Source organism: Choloepus didactylus, chromosome 2, assembly GCF_015220235.1.
Source record: "Choloepus didactylus isolate mChoDid1 chromosome 2, mChoDid1.pri, whole genome shotgun sequence".
NCBI classification, from domain to species: Eukaryota; Metazoa; Chordata; class Mammalia; order Pilosa; family Megalonychidae; genus Choloepus; species Choloepus didactylus.
This window is the reverse complement of record NC_051308.1, coordinates 210,599,617-210,623,729: the sequence shown is the minus strand read 5'-3', so window position 1 is coordinate 210,623,729 and position 24,113 is coordinate 210,599,617. Positions and strand designations below refer to the sequence as shown.

The following is a 24,113-nucleotide window of genomic DNA, read 5'->3' as shown; positions in this document are numbered from 1 at the left end:
AATCTTTTTATTCTCTTCTGGTTGACTCCCATTCCTTTTCCTTACAGTAGCTATTCCAAACTTGCACCATTTTCCTCAAATGTGCTACTCCTCCCCACCTTATAAACAAGTTGTTTAGCCTTTTACTTTCCCCACCTTTGCCTCTAAGTTTATCTGTGGTCCTTACTGGTCCTCACCTTATTCCCTCATATTTCAGTGGCAGGCCTCTGGGCATATAGCATTTTGTATTCTTAGTGTCTCCTTCCCCCAAAGACTCTTTATAAGTATGTTCAGGTTTTCTCCATCTTAAGGAAAACATCTTTTAAGCTTGTCTCTTCTTCATGCTGACTCTCTGCTTTTTTTTTTTTTTAAACCACTAAATTTCTGCACCCATCATGCTAACTGAAGATGCTTTCATTTGTGATGACCTAAGTGCAGAATTCAGTAGTCTCTTTTCAGTTCTCAGGCAGTTTGACCATTTCACAGCCTTTGACACTATTTGGACCCCCCTCCCCCCATTCTGTGTGTTCTCCTTGGATGAATTTACTTACACCATTGAATTCGTTTATCAACTTATATATACAATGATAACTCTCAGATCAAAATTTCTAAACAGGAACTTATCCCTGAGGCCCAAAATTGTATGTCCAAATGACTATTGTCCTTTTCCATTTTGAACTCTACAGAAATTCTAATGTAACATATACCAACCAAGCTTTCCCACGTCCAAACTTGCTTCTCTTCCTGTACACCCCTGTTGCAGATGCTGATACCACTCTCCTTGCCCAAAATAGGAAATTAATTTTTGGGGGGGTCTTCCCCTATTCTTTGATTTGACGCTAAGTTCTGTTTGTTCTAGCTCAGAAACATCTTGACATCCCTCCTTTCCTGGCTGAACCAACTGCCATTGCCCTATTTTGGATCCTCATCTTCTTTGGCTTGCTACCAGTTATCATGCTACATCTCTTCTTAAAACCTCCAATGCTCACTGTCCTCTGTTCCTTTACAGAGTAAAGTTTACACTTCTTAGCATGAGTATGATTCTCAATTTCATCCCTTGTTTATTCTATTTCCTATGCCTGGGATGTTCTGTCTGCACAGTCTGCCCAACAAATTCCTTTTCATCCTGTAAAGTCATTTTTTGTTCTGGCTGAAAAGTAGCTACCTTTTCATGATGTTCCTCTTCTTTCCTTCTAAAAAGTAGCTAGCTTTTCATGGTGTTCCCTCTTTCCTTCTACCCCAACCAGGAAAAATTTAACTTACCTCCTCATCTGAATTCTCATGGTAGTTTATGCATCTCTTTGTAGTAGCATTTATTATTTTATTTTACAGTTATCTGTTTTACTGTTTGCCTCCCATAGACCATGAATGCAATAAGGGCAGACTGTACCATCTTGTTACTTATTTCTTTGGTGCCATAACAATTTGTTGAATTGTTGGTTGTATATAAAGTTTCTCCTAGCTCCAGATAAAAGAGGTTTGGAAAATCTAAAAGGGCTGTGTTTCTGCTGGTTATCAGTCACAGTAGAATCTCCCCTCCCTTTTTATTTCACATGTTTTATTTTCACATGTTTCACATCCATGTTTATTGTAGGAAAATTATAAAATAATAAGCAAAAATAAAAAGTCACCTAAAATCCCACCATATATGAATAACCATTGTAAACATTTTGCTTTTCATTTTCTTTCAGACATTTTCTTTGGCAAATATGCTTGTATAAGTACATATTTTACAAAAATATGCTGTTTATAATTTGCTTTCCTCATTTTTGTATGCTGAAAAGCTTTCAGTGTTAAAAAATATAAATCAGTATCATAATTTATCTTGCTGTCAATATTCTCTTGTACTTCATGTTAGCCAGTTCTCTATTGTTGGACTTTCATCATTTCATTTTTTAAGCAATTTTATTGAAATATATGCATATACCATACAATCATCCAAAGTGTAAAATCAATTTTTCACAATATTATCATATTGTTAGGCATTCATCACCACAATTTTTGAATGTTTTCATTACTCCAAAATAAATAAATAAATAAAAATAAGAATAAAAGTAAAAGTAAAAAAGAACACCCAAAACATCCCATCCCTCTCATCCCTCCCTATTATTCATTTACTTTTTGTCCCCATTTTTTACTCATGTGTCCATACACTGGATAAAGGGAGTTATAAGCCATAAGGTCATCATTTGTTTTTGCATTGTTTGATGTTCTAAACAATGAAGTGGATATACTTGTATATATACCTTTGCACACTTAACCACTTATTTCTTTACCATGTATTCCTAAAAGTAGGATTGCTGACTCAAAAGTTTTACACATTTTTAAAAACTTAAGATACATTTTGCCAAACTACTTTCCACAGGAGAACATGTGATTGATTCTTATATTTCATTGAAATTTATATTTTTTGGTAAGTTTTGTATTGCTGCTGGAGGTTTGATGTATTGGAATGATTTAATTAATGCTGTGTTTAAGGAATATTGATTTAGCAGTGCATGCTACATGGTTTTAATGAGAAGGAGAGAAACCAGTTTTTTGAGGCTATTTTAGCAGTCCAGATGAGCGTTAATAAGAATTAGAAAGGAAAGGGTGACTGAGAAGCATTTGAAAGAATTGATAGGATTTGATAGTGGGTAGGGTGACAGATGGTACCATTATTGATGTGGGGGATTGAAAAGAGGCACTGATTTTGCAGGGAAAGATATGAATTCACTTTTAATAACAAAAGTTCTAGTTGCTGGTGGCATTCTCAGGTGGAAATATCCAGCAGGCAGTTGGCACTGTAGAACATCATGCAAAAGAGAGTCAGGGTTAATTCATCTCAGCCTGATATTTAGAGCCCTTCATAATTGCCTTTCCAGCGTCCTCTCCAACTGCTGCCTCATACTTAAACCAAATGAGTCTGTCCTCCTGGAAATCTTCCCTCGCTGTGTCTGCCGTAAAGAATTTTACCCATTGTTTGAAACCTACCTCAAAGTTCTCTAGGAATCCTTCTCTGATCACCCTCTTTTCCTTAATGCCAAAGGTCACTTTTTCTACATCATTTGTACTGTGCTTTAACATCCCAATTTGTATGTATTCATTATTTTCTTCTACATGATTGGAGGTTCCTAGAGGATGGGACTGTATCCTTTTAATCTCCTGCATTGCCTGCTCTGTATTTTGTGCATAGGGGTATAAAAATATCTGTAATTTATGGGGTAAATATAGCGTGCTTCAGTGTAGTAGTAATAGTATTTTGGATTATCATCATTCTACACCATTAAGTGTTAATATTTTTTATTTGCATGTTTCTATTTACTTTTCTTAAACACTCAGATATATTATGGTAAGGGAAGTAGAAAACATGACATGTTAAATGAGAATCCCCTTTCACAACTATATCCTCTCCTCCCCCACAAGATTCTTAAGAGTGATATGTATCTGCCATTTAGTTTCCACTCCCCTCCATCCTACTGAAATTGCTGTTGTCAAGGTCACTAATCAGCTCCTAATTACCAATTCCAATGTCAGTTTTTCAGACCTGATTTTATTTGACCTTTCTGTGGTACTTGACTCTATTGAACGTTCCATCCATCTTGAAAGTTTCTCCTTCCCTAACTTTTGTGACCTCATCCCCTCCTGATTTTCTTCCTACCTCATTTATAGGTTTATCTTCCTTTACTGAATTTTAAAGAAAGTGCTTTCTAGTTTTCTATATAGTTTCTACATAGTTGGGTGATTTTATTCATACTCATGGCTTCAGCTGCTGAGGTGACTTTGGGCCAGATCTCTCTCCTGATCTCCAGACACTTGTCTCTGAGTACTGGAGAACTTCTTTGGATATCCTGTATGCATCTTTTACTCAACATGTTCCAGATAGAATCCTTCATCTTCATCTTGGCAAACTTGCTTTCCCCTCTCCTGCCTTACTTTATTTAAGGTACTACTTTCTACCCAAATACACTGAGAATCATCCCTCTCTTGGACCATCCACCCCACCCCACCCCACCTTAAATATAATAGTGATCAAATATCATATATTCTACTACAAATCTCATATCCCTTCCTTTCTTCTCAATACTACTTTCTTAGTTTGGATTCTATATTTCTCAACATATTACTGTAATAGCATCCTAACTACTCCCCTCTGTCTTGCTCCCGATATTTTACTACTGTCAGAATGCTCTTTCTAAAAGTAAAATCTGATCATGTCAGTTCTATGCTTAAACCCTTTCAATAGCTTTCCATTGCCTTTAGGGTGAAATCTGGTTTCTTTGACATTGTATGCCACTTTTTCTCCCAAACGTTCCCTACACTCTAGCCATGTCAAACTATTTTAAGCTCCTTAAATGCCTCATGTTCTCTCATATTTCCTCTCTGTTTTCTCTGTCTCCAGGACTCCTGTTCCCATCAATCTGTTTCTCTCTGTTGAGGGCCCAGTTCAAGCATCATCTCCATAGGCTTCCAGGCTTCCTCTTTTCTCTCCTCCCGTGTACCTTTGTCAGTGTCAGTTGCACTATCTTGTATTGTTGGTTTGTTTGTCTCCCTCCCTAGATTGTAAGCTGCTTGAGGAAGAAGACTGAGCTTTTCCTCAATATCCTACAAATATGTCACAGAACAGGCAATAAAAAAATGTTTGTTGAGTGTATGAAAAATTGAGTGAGAAGGGTATATGTGGTCAGTTGCAGTGCTGGATCAGTATTCATAACTCCAGATTATTGGCTTTTAAAATAATACATTCATATAATTGAATATTCAAAACGTACAAAACTGAATACAATGAGAAATAATTGCTCTCATCCCTGATGGCAATCAGTATTATCAGTTTCTCTTAGACTAGTGGAATTGCTGGATCAAAGGGTATGCATACTTGTAAATTTGATGGATAGTTTGATCCATTGCATTACCTTAAAAACATTTTATTGTAAGTATTTCAAGCATATAGATAAAGACAGATAATACCATAGCAGGAGCATGTGTACCCAGTACTCATTAAACAGATAGTGACACTCTCATTGAGGTTCTGTCTGTGAGGCAGTTTTAGCACCTCCTTAACGTTGTGATGTTCTCTTACAAAATTTTTACCTTAGATTCAAGAGTAATAAGCTTCTCGGAACCCATACACTGCCATCCTAGAGTCACCACCACACACCTGATCTTGGGCTTTCTTTTTTTTTTAATATAAGCTCATTGTTAGTAAAAGGCACCTTCAGAGGAAAATTCTATTACTCTATTTTTAGTATAATGGGATCTGATTTTTCAAAAATGTTTATTTTGTCTTCTTCCTCTGCCCAGAAGCAATGAAGGAATGCTCTTGAAAGTTGGTGGTTTGTGTTTTGGAAGCTTGTTAGATTTGCTGGTAGAGGGGCCCAAGTGAATTGAGCCAGGGAGCACTTTTCTTCCCCCAGGTTTGTCCAAATAACCAAATGTGGTTCTCCTTAGAAGGTGCCTCCCTTTAGCTAGCTTGGAGGTGCAGTTGTATCCACTGAATCCTGGTGAGGCTGAATGAGAAAAATTGTTCGTAAAGGAGGTAGGAAGCTGCTGACCTCTGTTATATCTGGATGCTTCTGGCTGTTTCAGTGTGCTCTTGTTGAAATAAGTTTCCTCCTCTTTCATCTTGTTGCTGGAGGTCTATAAACCCATTCCAATGGCATGTGACTCTTTCTTAGGTCCTCAGAATGCCCAGTAGTGAGGTTTTTGGGTTATTTCATGATTTTACAGACTGAGAAGGGAAACTTTGTTTCAGGTGGGGCTAGAATGTGAGGTAATATAGGTGCAGATTCACTGTCAGAGCAGACATTTGTGGCTTTCCTCTCAGTTGCTCAGTGCTTTCTGACATTGTTTGGTCTTGTAATATTATACAATCAATGTAGGGAGGAGAAGACCCATAGGATTCATCCATTTCTCCTTGGACCACACAGCGAAAAAGAAAAGGAGATAAGTTGATTTGGAGCCTTGTTGCCAGACCCAAATTTAATTCCCTTTAAAGCCTCTCTTGATCTTTCTATTTCAGTACTCTCCTTCTAAATATGAGGTTTGACTTCTTTTGTCTTCTGTTCCTCAGAAGACAGAGGCAGTTTTGGCCCTGGGGATAACCCTTTTTTCAGATGGTGAACTCATTTTCTCTATAGCAAACCAGAGGGACAAGGTATAACTCAACGCCTCTCTCCATGAGACACTGCTGCCCAGGGGAGACAATGAAGAAAGTGATCTTCCTTGCTCCTTGAATAGGACTATGAACCTGGCACCTGTTTTTGTTACTGGCTTCTTAAGTGACTGAAGAAATTTTTGGTGTCTTCCTGGGTCAGCTGCTGCTTTGGGGTAGTAGTGGCATCTGGCTGTCAGGGAATCAGCTCTTCCTCAAAGATGCTTGCTGTATTTATATGAGGAGAGTTACCTTTTGCATCCCTAACCTCTTGTCTTTAGGTTCATCTGGAAAAGCAAGCAGTTGGAAGTCAGATGTACCTTTAGTTGGCAATTTGATGACCCCATGACCTTCATAATCTCTGAATCTGAGGAGATGGTGCCATTTCTTTCATCTCCTGCTTTCTGTCATTCGACTCTTGAGTTGTGTGTTTCCAGCACCTAGCCTGATGTATGATAAGTAGGCAACAAATACACATGGAATGAATGATTAAATGAATTTCTTAATCTTTGAATGAATTCCTTAACCTGGCTGTCCAAGTTTGGGTTCGATGACCCCGATATGAGAGTGCCCTGTGGAAGTAAGACCTTTGCTTTTAGGAGAAGGATTGCTTCTAAAGAATTACGGAAGGGTTGTTTTCTAGAGGAGTTTTGGGAAGCTGGGGGAATTCCGAGACAGGGCTTCTTGTTCTTTCTTCATTGGCCTAGAATTTTCTGCTCAGTTATAACTCCTTGCTAAACTGACTGGCATTCCTGTTTCCTGGCTGTGACTTCACCTGAGGTTTGGCGTCCCCAAGCCCACTGTAGACAGCAAGTATTCCTTTTTAACAGTCACCCTGTCACTATAGAGTCAGAAGCCCTAAGGACCACACCTTATGCACTGTAGTCTGGATTTCCTTTGTAATGGCTATTGGAAACAGCAGAGCTTTTTGTTTTTTTCCCTTTGTCAGCAGTTGGCCAGAGTGCCTATTAGACTGCGAGATACTAAGCCTTTCACATTTGTCTGTCTCTGTCTATAATTATATAGGGGCAAACTCTCTCTTAGCACCTGAAGTTAGATTTCACTGATCTTTGTTGGAGGATAAAAGATGAACAGCCATGAAGAGCATAAAGAAGAACTGGAGTATGGTGCTCTGAAATGCTCTGATTCTGGGGAAAGGTCCATGGTCCCTTAGACCAGTCTCTACATGCTCCCCGCTCCCCATTCCCTGGAGCTGCACATTGGAACCGTCATTCCATAATTCCAAACATCCTTGTTTCTGTTTAATTTTTATCTGATAAAATGTTACTAAACAGTTTCAATGGTGAAACACAGAGGAAATGACAAACTAGCATGTGTTGTCTTTTAAATGCACTTAGTTCAAGTAGCTATTTTAAGTCCGTTGTTCCTGCTATTAGATTCCTGTTGTCTAGGCTGCTTTCCTCCTTTAGGGGGGAGGAATCTCTGAATAGAATTTACAGCAGCATTAAGGGAAGAGGACTCAGTTCTTTTCTTGCTGACTGAACATTCCTTTACACCTTATTTTTTTTTTCAGCATTTATATTCAGAGTGTACTGTGTTTCAGATCATGACACAGAAGAGTGCTGAGAGATCATTTCAAGGGTCCTTTACCTGTTATTGACCTCTCTTCCAAAGCTGTAAACAAAAGCTTATATGTAGGTGCCTTTTCTAAGGAGAGTGTCCTTGGTTTTCATCAGATTCTCATTAGGGTTTGTGACCTAAGAAAGGTTAAGAACCAGCTTTTCATGGAAATCGGGGGCCCCTGCTCATGGAGCTACTTAGTGGCAAAGTTGGGTCTTAAATTAGACTTTGGGATTTAGGCATCTTGACTTTACAACCAAAGTTCTTTCCACTATATTGTAGTATCCATACTCTTCCTGGAGGAATAAGTGGAATAACTCCAGGAAGACAGATGCACATGATCTGTACTTTTATTTAATGACTAGCTTAGTAATTTCTGCCTTTCTCAGAAAGTCCACAGCTTTATTTCACAGATGGGGAGTCCAGTGCTCTGTGTACTAGCCTTTTGGACTAGGTGACTTCAAAAATACTGTGAATCCTAACAGTCATGCGTACTAGAATCTATAGGTGTCTTTTTTTAAAAACTGTATCCTACTATCTAATTTGTGCTCTCTAAGCATTAAACTCCTTTTTTACCGATTTATCTGGCCTGTTAAATTGTTCTTTGAGAAAAGGAACAATGAATTTGTGGCCCCCATAACGCCTAATACTCAAGTCTGCACAAAGTGGCTGGCTACCTTATTGATACTGTCAACTGACTAGTAGCATCAGAATATACGAGAACTGAGGTTGGTTATTTTTATTATTACTCCCTTTCCTTATCTTAGCAGCCATTAAAATTATTTAGCCTAATATTTTTAAGCAGATGTACTCCCTTTTCTCTGTTTTCACAGTGCTGGTTATATAGTTTCCTTAACCGCATCCATGCTGCATAATTGGGAGTTTTATGAAACACTGGATTTGCACATTATGAGTTCTACCCTGTATCACTGAGTAGCAGCCTGTGTGCCAGGTTGCTCTGAAAAACTTGGGACCTGGGATGTCTCTTATGAGGGGTTGTCCAGTGGGGTCTGACTTTGTTGGTTGCTTGTGGGTTTCTAGGATGCCAGGGCTTTCATGGGAAGATGAACAAAAGTACCAAGCCAGGATTTGGAAAACATTAGTTTTTTTTTTTTCCCCCATACCATCTCATAGGCCTGATATGTGACTTTTGAACAAATTCTTTAACCTTTGTTAAATCTGTAAATGAAAAGTTTTTAGTTACTTTCATAAAAACATTTTCAAAGATGAATATAATGATACAGATGAACCACTTTGAGTACTTTACAAAAAGATACTATAGAAATGTCAGGATTCCCTGTCTCAATATAATCTTCCCAGGCTTATCCTAAGAGCCTGTGATTATTTGAAGGCCATCTTTCCAGGCAACCCCCAAACAAATCAAAGAGTGAAATAGTGTCCTGGATGATGTCTGGGCTGCATTTCTCCTTAGGTATCTAAGAAGGACCTGCCTCCCTGAATTGTGTTTTTAGCACTTAGGGAATGGGGCTTAGCAGTTTCTTCTCCTTGCCTTGGACTGTATTGACATGCAGTGTCTTCTCTGTTATGTGCTTGTATTTCAGTCTATAAACATGAGTTTTGTAAGGAGAGTGCAGAGTTGGTTGTTTGTTTTGTAGAACCTGTTCCATTGCCATGCAATATTTGCCTAAGAGCTGCTGTGTGTGGTGAGTGTGACCCTTTAAAGATTTCATTCTCAGTTGTTAGATGACTCCTTAACTGGTGTCCTGAAAAGCATTTAAACCTTTTTATCTCCAGTGTTTAAACTAGAGGAGCATTGGAGCTCCCGCTGGAGTCTAGAGTCTGGAGAGAAGGTGGCAGATGATAGGCAGGGGCTGTTGTGGTCTCGTGGCTTATTTGCACAAAGGAGGGGCTGGCTTCTCTTGGGGAGGTATTTCCGCTCCCTGCAACAAATGAGAGCTCACAAAGGGCTGTAAAGTAATGAGGCTTCTCTCGTGATGTCACTTGTAAATGTGGTCAAAGTCCAGTTCTTGGGGGCTAGGAGAAGCGGGAGTAAAGATCTGTTGGTTTGCTCACTTTTGTTTCTTAGCTGTCACGCACCATGGTGCCTACTTCGGGTCACTGAACCAACACAGCTGTGCCAAGGCATGAACGCTTACAAGTACCAGAAGTTCCTGGAGGGACTCAACAACCTTAGAGGTATTAAAAGTTTTCGAGCTCCTTTTTATCCTTGCTGATTATGTGAACACTTATTGTTTGTGGGGTCTTTACTTTCCATCAACCCCTAAGGGCTTAGAAAGCCCTTCTACTCTGGCCAAATTTTTATGTGTTTAGGCAATTACACAGAAGGGATAGAGTTTATAAATGAGATCATGGGTGAGTTCTTTAGCAACAGCCTGTTCTTTTTCTTGAAATGAAAGAAAAATGCCCCCTGCTCTCTTGAGCTCAGCAGGGCTCAGGGCACTCTCCGTTTTCTTTGAGGCAGCCAGGCAGTGTGGGTGGAAGGCTCTCACCATGGAGCCCTGCAGCCCTTCCCTGGGTGTAGCTAGCTAGGTTCTTGGGCCGGGTCTTCTAGTCACCTGTGTCTACAGTGAGTCAGATTCCCATCTGGAGAGTGAGGGGAAGGGGGTAGGGAATGCAGGCTGACAGTCCATTGATGAGCCTTTGTAAAGGGTAAATCAATGACTTTAAAGGAGACAACTTTTTAGTAAACTAATATTTGAGGGGAAAAGTGTTTTCTTTATATCTTTGGTGAATTCTACACTGACCATGGATTAGAAGAATGCACTCAAATGTGATGATGCAGGACTCTTTGGCTATTAAAGATGAAAATGAATGAAATCTTTTTACTTCCCCTTCTCTAGTAGGTGAATTTATTTCTATATGCTGGGGAAGGTGCTCAAAACATTTCCCTTTCATCAACAGTCAGAATTCTGGACCTAGAGCAACCATGGAGTGTGGAGAGAGTGGGAGGAGGTAGAAGGAGGAAGGGGGTAAAATGGGCTTCTTGAGGGATAAGGAGAGTGGTAAATAGGGGATGAGATGGGCAGGAGTTCTAGACTCCCTGTCAGAGTACATAGATCCCCTTAAATATAGGGAAAGTATATATGAATATCTTTGTATGCTGTAAAGCGAGAGACAACTATAAAATATAGTTCTATTGATCTCTAATTCTCTCCTCTTTTCTCTTTCCTCAGCTTTTACACACACACACATTTATTTATTTATTTATTTTTATTTATTTATTTTTTTCTCAGAACTTCTGACAGCTAGAGCTATTCCCTTTTATGTACAGGGCTCTGCAAGCTCATCACACATCAGACTGGTCTTAGCAAGAATGAGACATGCTAACTGTTGCTCTAACTTCCCTGTCAAAAGAAATTTTGAGAGGGCAGAAAGGGTCTGGTCTTTTTCACCTAGTCTTGTGGGGAAGAGGTGGGAGAAACAGGGTGAACCAATGGTGCTTCCCAGCCACTCTTCCAGTTCTAGGGCTTTTTTTTGGTTACTTGGTTAGAGAAGGGGCTAACATGTACCCTGTCCCATATAAGAGCTGCTTTTCTTATCTTATTTCCTATCTTAGAGGGATTCTTCTGTATTCCCGGGCATGATGCCTGTCCAATAGCAGGAGCCTTTACCCTCTTCTGTTTGCAAAACTTGTGACAGAATTATCAAACTTAATTAACTTGTATACTCCTTCAGCAGATGAAAAGGCTCCCACTAGGAATCCCAGGCTACTCCTTGGACAAAAAGCTCTTTATGGTAGTTTTCTCCTTATTATCCTTATAGTCATTCTTTTGATAAAAGTTGCTAAGGTTTTCTGACAATGGACAGGGGTAGTGGAAACTATATGACATTTTGTATGGCATTGAATTAAAGAACATAACTGTTATTTTTGTGTCAGTGATTTGGATGAACTGTTAAACATACTAGGATGACCAAGGCGTATGTGAATAAGGTTTAGCAGTGACTCAAGTTAGGTTCCTGGGGTTCTCTGGAGACCACACGTCATCTTATAGCTCTGTCACACTCTGCTGTATGTACTTGAGGAACAAAGTTCAGGTATGATGGGGGGGGTGGTGGTAAAGGGGGGGTTACTTCTTGGTTTCCTTGCATAAAACATGTGTGGAGGAAGGAGTTCTTTTTTTACTCCCTAAATAAGAGTTTTCTCCCCATATTCTTCTAACTTTCCTGACTTTCTCACTGGGGTTACTAGAACAAGCAGCTCTTAGTTTAATCCTCTCAGGGGTATAGAGGTTTGAAATTGAATGGATATTTCTACTTTTAGAGGAGGTTATATTGAAACCAGCCTGTCAATCATTTATTTCGTAGCCCACCCATAACATTTTGTGTGTGTGTGTATGTGTGTGTGTTGTTTTTTTCTTTTGACCGATCTGTACCTGTTGCTAGGAATAAATGAATAACAGATTAGATCTATCTGTCATAGAGAGTGTCCTGTATTGGACTGAGATCAGAGAAGAGAAGAGACTACAGCAACTCCCACTCCACTCTTCCTACTCCAGACACTAGGACTCTCCTCCAAGTAATTTTATTTCCGCACCTCTAAGGTTGACTCAGAATCACTTATTGTCATGGGCATCAAACTAGAGGGTATATAGGCTTAGTTCAGTGCCTAGTACCTGGTTGGAATTTACCAAATGTTGGTTCTGTCTCTTCTTACTCCCTTCCCTCCTAGAGATTTCTTTGAATCAGTGAGTCCTATGATTGCTTTGATCTGAACTTGTACCACAGGATGAACTGGACCAGGACACATTCTGGTTGGGAAGTTGCAGCACTAGTCACCCATCCACATGTTGGGCTTCAGGTCTTATTTGATCTCACTGTGTCGGACAGTTGATGGCTGAGACTAGAAGACAATAGTAGTGATAATAGTAATAATGGTAAGAACTCAGTAAGTGTTAGTTATGTGCCAGGCACTATTTTAAGCACTTTACATATATTAATCCATGTTGCCTTTATATCAACCTATGAGTACTTAGTTTATAGCGGTATACCCAGGGCTTTGCTGGCCTGAGAATGGGGTTCAGCTATCATGTTAGAGAGATTACAGTGCTTGGGAATAAATTAGCCAAGATGGCTAATGTTATTGGGCTGCTGTCTGATGCTGGCAACTATTTGAAGTAGGAAAGAATACCCTTGTCTGAGCAAGTGTATGTATAAAATGCACTTCGGTATCTACTTCTCTGAGGGAAAGCAGCAATATAGTGCTTTGAAATGAGGGCGATGGGTCTTTTATCTTGACATTGCCCCCTTGTGCTGCGTCCTATTTTCTAATCTTGCATTCACAGTTATTCAGTAATAGTCTTTAATGGCATACAACATATAACACAATTTCTCTTGTTCACCTGAGGTAGGTATCAGGTCTCTTCATTCCCAGAACCTTAGCCTTTACAGGTTGGAGAGGTTCCTGGAATGATACCATAAAGTTGTTTTGATTTAGTCCTTATAATTATTATTGGAATGTTGGTATAAGTCATAGACAAGTATTCCCCCAACCCTGGCCTGCCAGGCAGACAGTTAGTTACAAACCATTGCCTTTGTCAACCCTCCTATGGGGTTGAGTTGCCAATTTCAACCATTATGTTCCCTAATTATGGTGAAGAGCTACTTCCCTTCTTCATTTCACGTGGGCCTTTGTTTATTCCGGAGGGGTTGGCAGAAAAAGGTAATTGGCTCCCCTCTTCATTTAGTTACTGACTTTTGCTTCTCTTGAATGTTTCAGCTTACAGCCATTCCTCCATCTGATGGGTAACTGTTGAAGGGAGCCCACTGGGAGAATGGAGACATAGAGGTTCCTTGAAGGTCTGGTCCCCGATTTCCTGTGAATCTTTGGTTCCTTGACAGTAGGTTTGAGGTGCAATATATTCATTGCTGCTGCTTCTTCTGGAAGGCTTTCACTTCTTTTTCTCAAGTCTGCCCAAAACAATAGCCATTGAGATGATTTCTATCCAGATGGATCTCTTCCATTGGCATGACATGTTGAACTATTGGCCCAAGTCCTACTCTTTGGCAGAGCCCAGGCCAGTGCAATGAGTGGTAATTGGGGATTAATTACTTAGGCAGAGAGGTAGGTGAGGTGGAATGATGAGACTATGCTAAGAAAAATTTTTTTTTTTTTTTAAGAAATATGTTCTGAACATACCCATGTATTTTCACCCTTCTTTTCCTTTGCATATTTTGTAGTTTCCTCTGCCCATTATCTTTTTCTCATTGTACCACACTTCTCCTCATCCTTCAGTGCCTAATTCAACTCTCACTTTCCCCCTACTTTTTTGTTTTTTTTGCTTTTCATTTCTAGGTAGAATTGGTCTCTCTCCCTCATCTGTGTTGCCATAGCACTTCAAACATATTAATTTAGAGCATACCACATTATGTCATAGTTATTTAATTAAACATTTGATTTTCCTACGAGTCCTTACTCCTTGGGCAAGTTTTCTGTAACTTCTGTAAGCCTCAGTTTCCTTATTTATAAAATGGGCATGATAATAGAACCTATCTCACAAGGTGTTGTGAGGATTAAATGAGATAGTGAATGCAACATCTGGCACAGAGTGAGAACCCAGTAGATGTTAGCTATTACTATTGTAAAAGGCAGGAAGTGTGTTTCATTTATCCTTGTATCTCTTTCTCCTAGCATAGTGCCTGGCATACATTAAGCATGAAATAAACATTTGAAGAATTGAGTTGAACCGAACTCATGTGTCCAAATGTGCTTCAGTAGTCATCACAGGAGGTTAAAAAATATTGAGGATGAGAGCCTATGCTGTAAACATTTATAGAATGTTTTTCCTCTTCTTGCAAGATTATGACCCCCATAAGAAACTCCACATTTTATAGTCACATCTAATTTTTGGTCGAAAAATGCTATGACCTAAGACTGGCTGTTTTGAAGAATTGAATCCAGTTTTCAAAGAATGAGACTATATGGCTATTGAAAATGATCAAAAGATGGTGCTACTAGTGTTTAGGCAGTTCCAGATGAAGGGTTCCACATATATTTTGGACAGCAGCAATGTTGTTGAAGAAGTAACATATTTGATTTATAGCTTTCTGAGAGAAAGATTCACTTAACAGTGTTCTGTAAGTTAAATATAGAAGTAAGTGAAAAATGGGTTTCACTCATTTTTTTGAAACTACTGGCAAGGTGAGTCCTGAAAAGGAGCACTATCTTTTTTGGTTCTGTTAGTTCTGGTGTGTCTGTCAAATAATCTTTCTTATTATCTCATAGTTTTACTTTGATATCCACTTAGATTGCCAGCCTAGAAGCCTGCCCACAAGCAAGCAGGACAAGTCCTCGTGTCCCCATAAGTACCCATCAGAGAGTGGGTATGGAGGTGGGGATGGGGGTGGGTTTTTCTCTTCAAGGTGGTTCATAAAGAACCCCAGAAAAAAACTTAGATTTTTTTCTTGATGTTAAATAGATGTACTTTTGTATCATCCTTATAGAAAATATGGAAAAACAAAAAAAATCAACATATTATCATGTTAACATTTTGTTGTATTTCCTTCTATTCTTTTTCTATCCACATCTATCTAGAATGTTGTGTTTTTCATATATTTGTCATTATTGTAATTTAGTTTTATTGTAAGATAGTTTTATTGTAATATTTGCTCTTTATTATCTTTTGAGCATTTTTTTCATGCCTTTATTTGTCTACAACATCATTTTAAACATCTGTTTGGAATTACATCAAATGGGAGGATCACTTATTTAACATTGCCAATTGTAGGGCATGTTTATTTCCAGGATTTTACTAATATAATATGATAATGAACATCTCTGTAAATACAATTTTGAGAGCATATCTGACTTTTTAAAAAAATAAATTTCTAGAAGTGAAATTACTGCATCTTGATAAGTATTTTCAAAGCTCTGGATGCTGGTTTTTAACTTTATTTCATTTTTAAAAGGTGTCATGGGTAAAAGAGGATATCTGTAGTACTTTGAATATCCCAATAGTTGGTGGCCCTTTACCCTCTAGGGATAGCCTGATCTTCAGGCTTAGTGGCTAGCTGGTTCAGATGTTTTATTATCCAGTTAATTTCATCTTGGGACAGGTGTCAAGTGTCTGTCTCAGACAGCAGCTCCCACATGTCATCATCACATCATTGTACTGTTTTACTTTGAAGTTTTTGTCCTGGGGCTCCAGGTATTTAAATGGCTTCATTGATTCACCTAAACCTAGTTCCTTTTCTTCTTATATTGAGGAGAGACCCATTATTTCTGATTGGGAAACTAGTACCAAGAATGATGTAATCATTGCTTTATAGAAATCTTGCGTTGGAACCTCAGATTAGCACTACCTTTCTTTTCCTGCTATTACTGAGATAGCATCTGCTAGTAAGTTAGGCCAGCTTATTCTGATATAATAGGTTGACAAGCTACTGTGTCAGCACTCTTGCTTATGGTGGGTGTCTGCCTCTGGAAGATATGAGCTGGTGCCGTGCTTTAAAGTGTTTTAAATCAACATATTGTCAAATGCAGATCAGCTTCTGTTCCTTGGGATGGACAGCTTTAGAGTGGAATTATATACTTGATGAGAATACAAACAATCTTGTTTCTGAGTTGGAGTTGACATCCTAGAGCAGAAAATGTGTGGTTTGCTAGCTGATGATATGCTGGGGGTGTTCTGAGATTAGCTTCAGGACTGAGAAGAAAGGCACTTGTGTAGGACTTTTTGTGCAGGAGTCAATAAGAAGGTCCACAGCAGCCAGGATAGTGGAAAATGGCTTGAGTCACCGACAGGATTGCATCCTTCACAGTGAGAACTGTCTACCCCTCCCATTCCCAGAGCCCTTAAGCAAACCTATCACAATGGGGTGATTCTACTGCAAGGAATCTGGAAATCTGCATGCTTGTGGGGTGAGGGCTGTCAATACCTTTTACAGCACTAGGCACTTAGTGGACTCTTAGTAAAACCTGTACTTGTTTGGGTGGTTGACAGATTTTTGTACTGTTAAAGTTTATCCCCTTCTTAACTGTAAAATTTTCAGCTTGTTGCATACCTTTGGGCCAGAGGGGGATATCAGCACAAGTTCATAGGGCAAACCAATAATGTAGACAGTAGAGGGCACTAGATGTTTTTAAGGCAGAGGAATGATATTAACAATCAGGGTTTTGTAGGTTTTTTGGGGGAGTGGAGTGAGGGTGGGGAGGTGTATAACTCTGGCAGCAATGTGAAGAGTCATTTATAGAGAGGTGGGACTGCCGCTAAAGCAGTATGTACCTGATTTTAGTTTATCTAGGATGCAGAGGGGTGAGAGAAAAAGTAAAGAGCAGACATATGAAATCCTTTTAAAAGAGAGTTTAGTTTTTAGAATCATACAAATTTTATGTTGAACTATATATAGCTGGATGTGGAAATCCATTTTACCTCCACAGCTCAAGTCAAACCTGATCCTTATGTCGTGCAATGCTTTGTGTTTGGGTTTATATTTCCAGATGATGCATTTTAGCATGAAGACCGTAGAGCAGCTGGGTATCAGCTGTCCAAAGTGTCTCTTAGTGATAAGATGGAGAGAAGAAGCCCATTTAGCCCTGGGTAGGGCTTCTGTTTCTCTGAAATTTTCTGGGCTGCTGTACCTGTCCCAGAGTGACATCTTTACATAACTTCACAGATGGATTTGGAGTGTTGACTTCATTCTGTATTGGAGTGTTGGCATTTAACTCTGTTGATTATATCCCTCTCACTTCCAGCAAGAGCATTTCTTGGTTATCCATTATCTGTCTGATTGCTGTTTGTCTGCCTTTTGTTGGGTCTTTTCTTCCTTCTGCCTCTAACTATGGCAGTTTCCTAAGGCGCAAGGCAAATGTGGTGAAGTGAGAAGAACATGGGCAGGGTTGGGTTTAAATCCCATCTTCTCCATTTAATAGCTTTCTCATCTATAAAATTGAGTTAGTAATATCTTCCAAATAAAACTATAAGGTTTAAATAGTGTAAGTAGAGAAAGCTTCTAACATGTGTTGACACATAAATACATGAAAAAACCTAGCTGGCATTATTATCCTGCTCTTGACCTTCTTTTCTTTCCCTACCCAGTTCTCCTGTCAGTTTTTCTTTTTGATTGCAGGCTCCCACATATGTCCTTATGTCCTCTGATACCTAAACTCTCTCAATTTTTTAGTTTCTTTTTTTTCAACTGCCTACAGGACATCTATACTTGGACTTCACCTTGAACTCAGTATTTTTAAAACCAAGCTTAGAATAGGCTGCCTTTCCCTCGTTCCTGTTTTTCACAATTGTGTTCACATTCTTTCAGTCTTTGAGGTCGGAAACCCTGGAGACATTGTTAACTCTTGTCTCTTCATCAATTCCCATTTTCAGTCTGTCATTGAGTTCTTTCATTACTTCTTCAGAATTTCTCTTAAATTTGTCCTTTCCTCCCCATTCCCTTTGCCATTACTAGTCCAGTCACTCATCACCTTATGCCTGAATTACTGTATCTGCCTCATATTTTGTTTCTTGGTATGTTTCTCCCTTCCAGTTAATACTACCAGCTACTTCCTAGTATTTCCTATTATCTCAAGTTTAAACTTCATTTTTTTAAAGGGCTTTTATGCTTTAATCCCATCCTATGTATCCAGGCTTATCTCATATACTTTCTTAGAATACATCTTCAGTTCCAAGCAGATCCTTCTCCTTATTATGGCCTCATTTACTCTCTCCTCTGCCTTTTCTCAATGCAGTTCTCTCTACCTGGAATGCCCTTATTCTTTACACTTGACTGAAATTTATCTGTCATCCCTTTAAGACTCAGTTCAGGCTTTTCTTCTCCATCAAGACCTATCTGATTTCCTTAGTCCCCATTGATGTTTTACTTCCCTACACTCTAATTTTGTCTCCCTATTGAAGTTGTGAGCTTTCTTTGGGACTGTGTTATAGAAGTTACACTTCTATAAATCTGATGGTGCCTAGCTCATTTCTGATAAGGTGTGGTGACCAAGTGAATCATTTTTTCATTCGACAGATATGTATGAGCACCTGCCATATTTAAGACCCTGCTCTAGGCACTGGGATCCAGCAAAAACAGCATAGTAATGAGACTGGTTATACTGTGCATAATAAGTAGGCCCTAGACAAATATTTGTTGGTTGGCCACATTTGAGGAAACCAGGCAGGACTCTAAGTGAGGACTTATTTAGAAATAAGGCACAGATGAAATAATCATTTAGGAAAAAAGGCATTTAATGGATTTGTTAAGCAAATAATTTGAGTATTCATTGATGGTAGTTTATTCCAGGTGTTAGGGATATACCAGAGAGCAAGCCAAACTCGTTTCCCTTGTAGAGCTTATATTCTAGTATTTAGAGGCATTTAAAAAATGAATAGCACTTAATAATAAGTGAAAACCATTTATAGAAGGTCAGCAGGGAAGGAGTTAATGTGCTTATAAGGCTGTAAGCCTTGTTGAAACAGATGGTTTCTCTGCCTTAGGGAGTGTTTTTAAGGGGGATTAGAAGACTAGGCCTCAGAGGGCCTAAGCCTTCTCTCCCTTGCACCATAGCACACTCCACACACAGCTGTTCTGGTGCCTGGTGAGCAGAGTAACTTGTCCCTCACATGGTAGGCACTTGTTTGCAGTCTTGTGGCTTTAGGGCTGGCTGCATGCTCTGGCATTTTAATTTTCTTTCTTGATTTTTATTTATTGTCCAACATCAGTGAAATCCCACTTTAATTTAACAGCTGTTGGGAACTTGTCTGTGTTCCTTTCTGGTCCCTATTTACTTTTTCATAGTTGTAATCCTATTCTGCAGATATGTTTGCATGCCTTTTTCATGTAATAGTATAAGGATTTTAAAAATTTGTTTTTTTATAGCCATTATTATTCTAAGTTATCTTGTTGATTATGGCAACACTTAGCCATTCCTTTATTGTTGAATATTTGCATTTTCCAGTTGTTGCTCTAAGAAAAAATGCTACAATGGACATCTCCCTGACTGTGCCACCTTTCAGAGGACTCTGTATGTTGCATGCCAGCTGCAGAAGAGCCATTGTCCTTGATTAGGATTGTATGGCCTGTGATCCAACTCTGTGGGAAAACAGTTCAGTAATGAATTTTATATAGAAGGGAGCATTATACTTTGCCACGGAAGAGCTTGGTCTCCAGAGAATAGCAGGGAGAAGTAAATTTATTTTTCTGCTGTCTAGAATTCTTCTTTGCCACTTCTCTTACCTCCTTGGGTATAGGAAGGAACTGATTATAGCAGTTAAAGATGAAATCTTTTGTTCATTTATTCATTCAATAGATATTTGAGAGCCTACTGTGTGCCAGGCAGTTGAAACTTGCCAGTGGGTTGAGCTTGGCTGAGGAGTACCTTTTACTCAATCTGCTTTTGATAGGGCCTGGAAGCAAGACTACTACCTACTATTTCCAGAGAGAATTTGGAGAGTCCTGAGCCATATGGGACTTTATTACCTCATGGTTTAACACCTCAAGGTTTGGTTCCCTAATAAATACTAATCTTTATTAATTTGGGCTGCTCATTCCTGGGGATTTCAAAGCCAGGCTGAAGCTCTTCATACATGGCTACTCTTGTTCACTATTCTGACAGAGACATGCTGCTGGGAGATGTGCCGTTGGATATGTGGCCTCATGTAGTGGGTTTTGTTCATGATGTCCTGGGCAGGGCAGCAAGCAGAGGGTGCTTGTTATAGTAATGTTCTTGTGTTCAGGTAAGGGTTGGGAGTTGGGGTGTTACAGAGTCTGAGTTTAGCCTAGATATATGTGAGATTACTGCTGCTGGGGCCATCTTGTTTTATGGCAGACTGCTCCTACCCTTCCTTACTGACTCATTTTAAAAAATATTCTGAATTTCTCTCTACCCTGCTGGGAAAATGTCGACCATTCAGGGTCTCTCTGACACCAAAACCCAGTGTTGAGTGGAGAAAGCACTTGAAACAATCACCAGATCTTAACAGTTTACTTAGGAAAGTGCTAAAACCCAAAGTGTTGATTTGGGGTGAGAAGCATAGAGGCTTGTGAGAGTGTGAAAAGAGTTAAGCCTGATCTCTGTCCTTTTTCACCTTTCACTTGTTGCCTTTCTTTCTATGTCGGAATTTGATCTGTTGTATGTATGTCTTCAGACGTATTTTTCTTAGTGTACTTGAAAAGTTGCCGAACAGCCCCCTTTCAGGGAGGGGAGAGGGGAGAAAGAGGTTAGACAAGCAGGAATAGGTACTCTGCCCTTGCTGTCTCCCTAGTCCCTGGAGTTAACTGAATTGGCCTAGAGTTACAGAGAGGTGGCTGTGTTTGTATTTCAGTGGGCTGGCTTTACTTAGTGGGACACAAAAACCCAAAGCACAGGCCATTCCCACAAGCCTAACATTTTCATATTTCTTTCTCTGCCAAAGAATCTTTGGTTAGGGTTAAGAATAACTAGTCTGTCTGTAGAAATACCAAGGCCTTTTGTTTGCCAGTAGAAAAGGGCTTTTGATTAAGTTCCCTCTCTTCTCTCTCTCTCTCTCTCTCTCTGTCTGTCTGTCTCTCTCTCTCTTTCTCTTTTCCTTAAGCTGCTGTCTGAAGACTTCAGAGCCCTGAAGGGGCTGCATTTAAGGGGTTTGGGGAGAAGGAAAGATAGTGAACTAGAACAAAGAGAGATGAAAAACAAAGCAAAACTATCCAATTTTTGGTGACTCCTTCTACTAGCCTGCCTGCCTGCCTTTCTTCCTTCCCTTTCTTGCCTTCCTTCCCTCCATCCTCTCCTTCCCTCTCTTCCTTCCCTCCCTTTTCTTTATGAAACCATCCAAAACAGAAGTTCTCATAGGACTTGTAGTACTGATCTGACCTTGTATCCTCCTCCATCGCTTTGTGTGACTTTGGACAAGTTACTTAACCTTTCTCATTAGCCCAGAGTTTCTTAGCTAAAAATGGGAATTATAATAGTATTGTTCTCATAGGGTTGTTGTGAGAATTGAATAGGTTAATACGTGGGAAAGTAATGAAACAGTGCCTCGCACATAACTTGCTCAGTAGATTTTGACTTTTATCATTATTACTACTACTATCTATGGTAAATGGTGGATGTAGCCTTATTTTCCTGACTACTAATTCCAAATGTGTTTGTCTTTTAGAGTTATCAGGGTTAGGCCTTGGTATTTTTAGACTGTAGAGAAAGCAAATGTTCTCATCAGGCACGATCTTTTTATCAGTTTGAGGAAAAGGGAGAGATTTATTCTTTATGTGGGCATATTTTAGAGGCTCAGTGTCTCAGTTGAATAACAGCAAGGGGTTGTATTTCATTATGAGGAACTTACCCTTTGGAAAAAGCAGTTCCCACTTGGGTAGGGTGGAGGGGGGTCGTCATGACCAGGGGAGGTCATCTACTTTCTCAGTCTTTGTCTGAGAGTGATGATGTTTCTTGTACTCCAGGAGATCTTGAACCAAGCTGAGGAGGGCCCCTGGTGCTCTAAATATTCAGTAGTGAGAGAAACAGGAGGCATCTCAGTAGGGAAAGGAGAGTCTCAGGGCTGAGTCTGGTGCCAGGACTGGGGAGTGTCATTAAGGGAGGCTCTGAGCAAGTGCCTGGACACAGCATTTCACTGGCCCTAAATAAGACACAACTGAAGACCTGCTACAAGCCTGAGGGCTGTTTTGCAGACTACTTGCTCCTTTCCCAAATGGCTAGGGATGGCTAAGGAAGTGACACAGCAACTTAGGGTTGTTGTCTCTTTCTTGAATTGATACCCTGCCTGGATTTTCTGTTTTGTCTTTGGCTTTTAGGAAGGATTCCTGTGGCTGTCCCCCACCCCCACCCCTCCTTTCTCTCTCTTCTTTCCTGCAAGATAAATTCTCATCTTACTCTTGTAGGAGGAGGTTAGGTTCTAAAGTCAGCACATAAAGCGAAAATCTGAAATAATCTAAATTATCCTTGAAAAATACTTAAATTGCCCATTAAATATAGTTTGTGAATATGTCACTACAGAGCTGGAACACCATAAGTAGTAGCTGGTCTGTAATTAGGGGAAAAATGTATTCTCAAACATTAGAATTATACTGGTTGTTCAAGGTGCTCACTCTGAGAAGCACATGGAAATTGAGACTCGCTGAAGTCTCAGATTCAAGTCCTCATTTCATGTTCACCCTGGTATGTGACCCTCTCCTCCTTGGTACATAACCTCATTGAGTGGAATTGTGGATAAATCTCTGCACTGTTAAATGATTTCTCTATTTCTTCTTTTCTTTTTAAAATCCTTGTTTTCTTCTAAACCCATTTTATAGCTCTTAGAAATTCTTACCCAGAATGCTTATTTGTGTGTTTGCCTGTTGCATTTCTTATTTCTTATTATCTTATTATTCATTGTTCAGGCTTCTTTCAGAGGGCTTCAGGAGGCAATGGGGGTGGGAGGGGAAGACGTCGAATAGTTTTCTTCATTAAATCTTGTAGACATAGCTTCCACTTTCCTCCTTCCAGGTCCTCTGTTAACTTGTGATTCTTTCCCCTTGCATTTAAGGCCCTTTCTTTCCTTCGTTTTCTTCCCCTTTTAGGTCATTTTTCTGTAGAAAATTTCTGCTTATGTTAGGCCTGGTAGAAAAGAATTGTTATACCTACTGAGCACCAAATGTATAGTTGGTTCTTAGATCAACCCCAAAAGATAGATGAGGAACTGAGCCCACTCAGAGAGGTCAAAGGATGTTTGCCGTTTGCCCAAGTCACACAGCTAATTATTGACAAGTTGAAAGCATGACCCAGGTTTCCTGACTTGTAGTTGAATGCATTTCCCTCTGAACACTTGGTTGTTTTGGGGGGGGGAGGGGGGCGTATTATATTTTCTTTCTTTTAATTTTATTACAGCTCCTCACTTTAACAAAAGTGCTAGATAATATGAACTTCAAGAGAGTTAAAATTAGTGCTGTTTCGAAGATGTATTTGAGAATTGTGTGACACCTCTTGTGCCAGTTTGAATGTATTGTGTCCCCCAAATGCCATTATCTTTGATGTAGTCTTGTGGGGCAGATGTTTTGGTGCTGATTAGATTTGCTTGGACTGTGCCCCACCCAGCTGTGGGTGATGACTCTGATGAGATATTCCCATGGAGGCATGGCCCCACCCATTCAGGGTGGGCCTTGATCAGTGGAGCCATACAAATGAGCTGACTCAAAGAGAAGGAACTCAGTGCAGCTGTGAGTGACGTCTTGAAGAGGAGCAAGCTTGCTAGAGAGGAACGTCCTGGGAGAAAGCCATTTTGAAAGCAGAACTTTGGAGCAGACGCCAGCCACATGCCTTCCCAGCTAACAGAGGTTTTCCGGATGCCATTGGCCATCCTCCAGTGAAGGTACCCAATTACTGATGGGTACCTTGGACACTTTATGGCCTTAAGACTGTAACTGTGTAGCCAAATAAACCCCCTTTTTATAAAAGCCAATCCATCTCTGGTGTTTTGCATTTTGCAGCATTAGCAAACTAGAACACCTCTTGAGGTAGTCAAGAGATGGGTAGCTGTGTTCA

At 39.7% G+C, this 24,113-nt stretch overlaps 1 protein-coding gene across 23 annotated transcripts in view; it reads left to right on the top strand.

Moving 5' to 3' along the window:
* Positions 1 to 24,113, top strand: part of MACF1 (microtubule actin crosslinking factor 1) — a 356,335-nt gene that overhangs the window by 50,614 nt on the left and 281,608 nt on the right. The window contains exon 1 of one of the 23 annotated variants that reach the window (XM_037827630.1): positions 9,671 to 9,847. The exons of the other annotated variants lie outside the window; for them this stretch is intronic. Within the exon in view, the coding sequence (XP_037683558.1) occupies positions 9,796 to 9,847 (52 nt within the window). The 5' untranslated portion in view covers positions 9,671 to 9,795. Of the gene's footprint in view, positions 1 to 9,670; positions 9,848 to 24,113 lie in introns of those variants that run through there. 23 annotated transcript variants of the gene reach the window in all.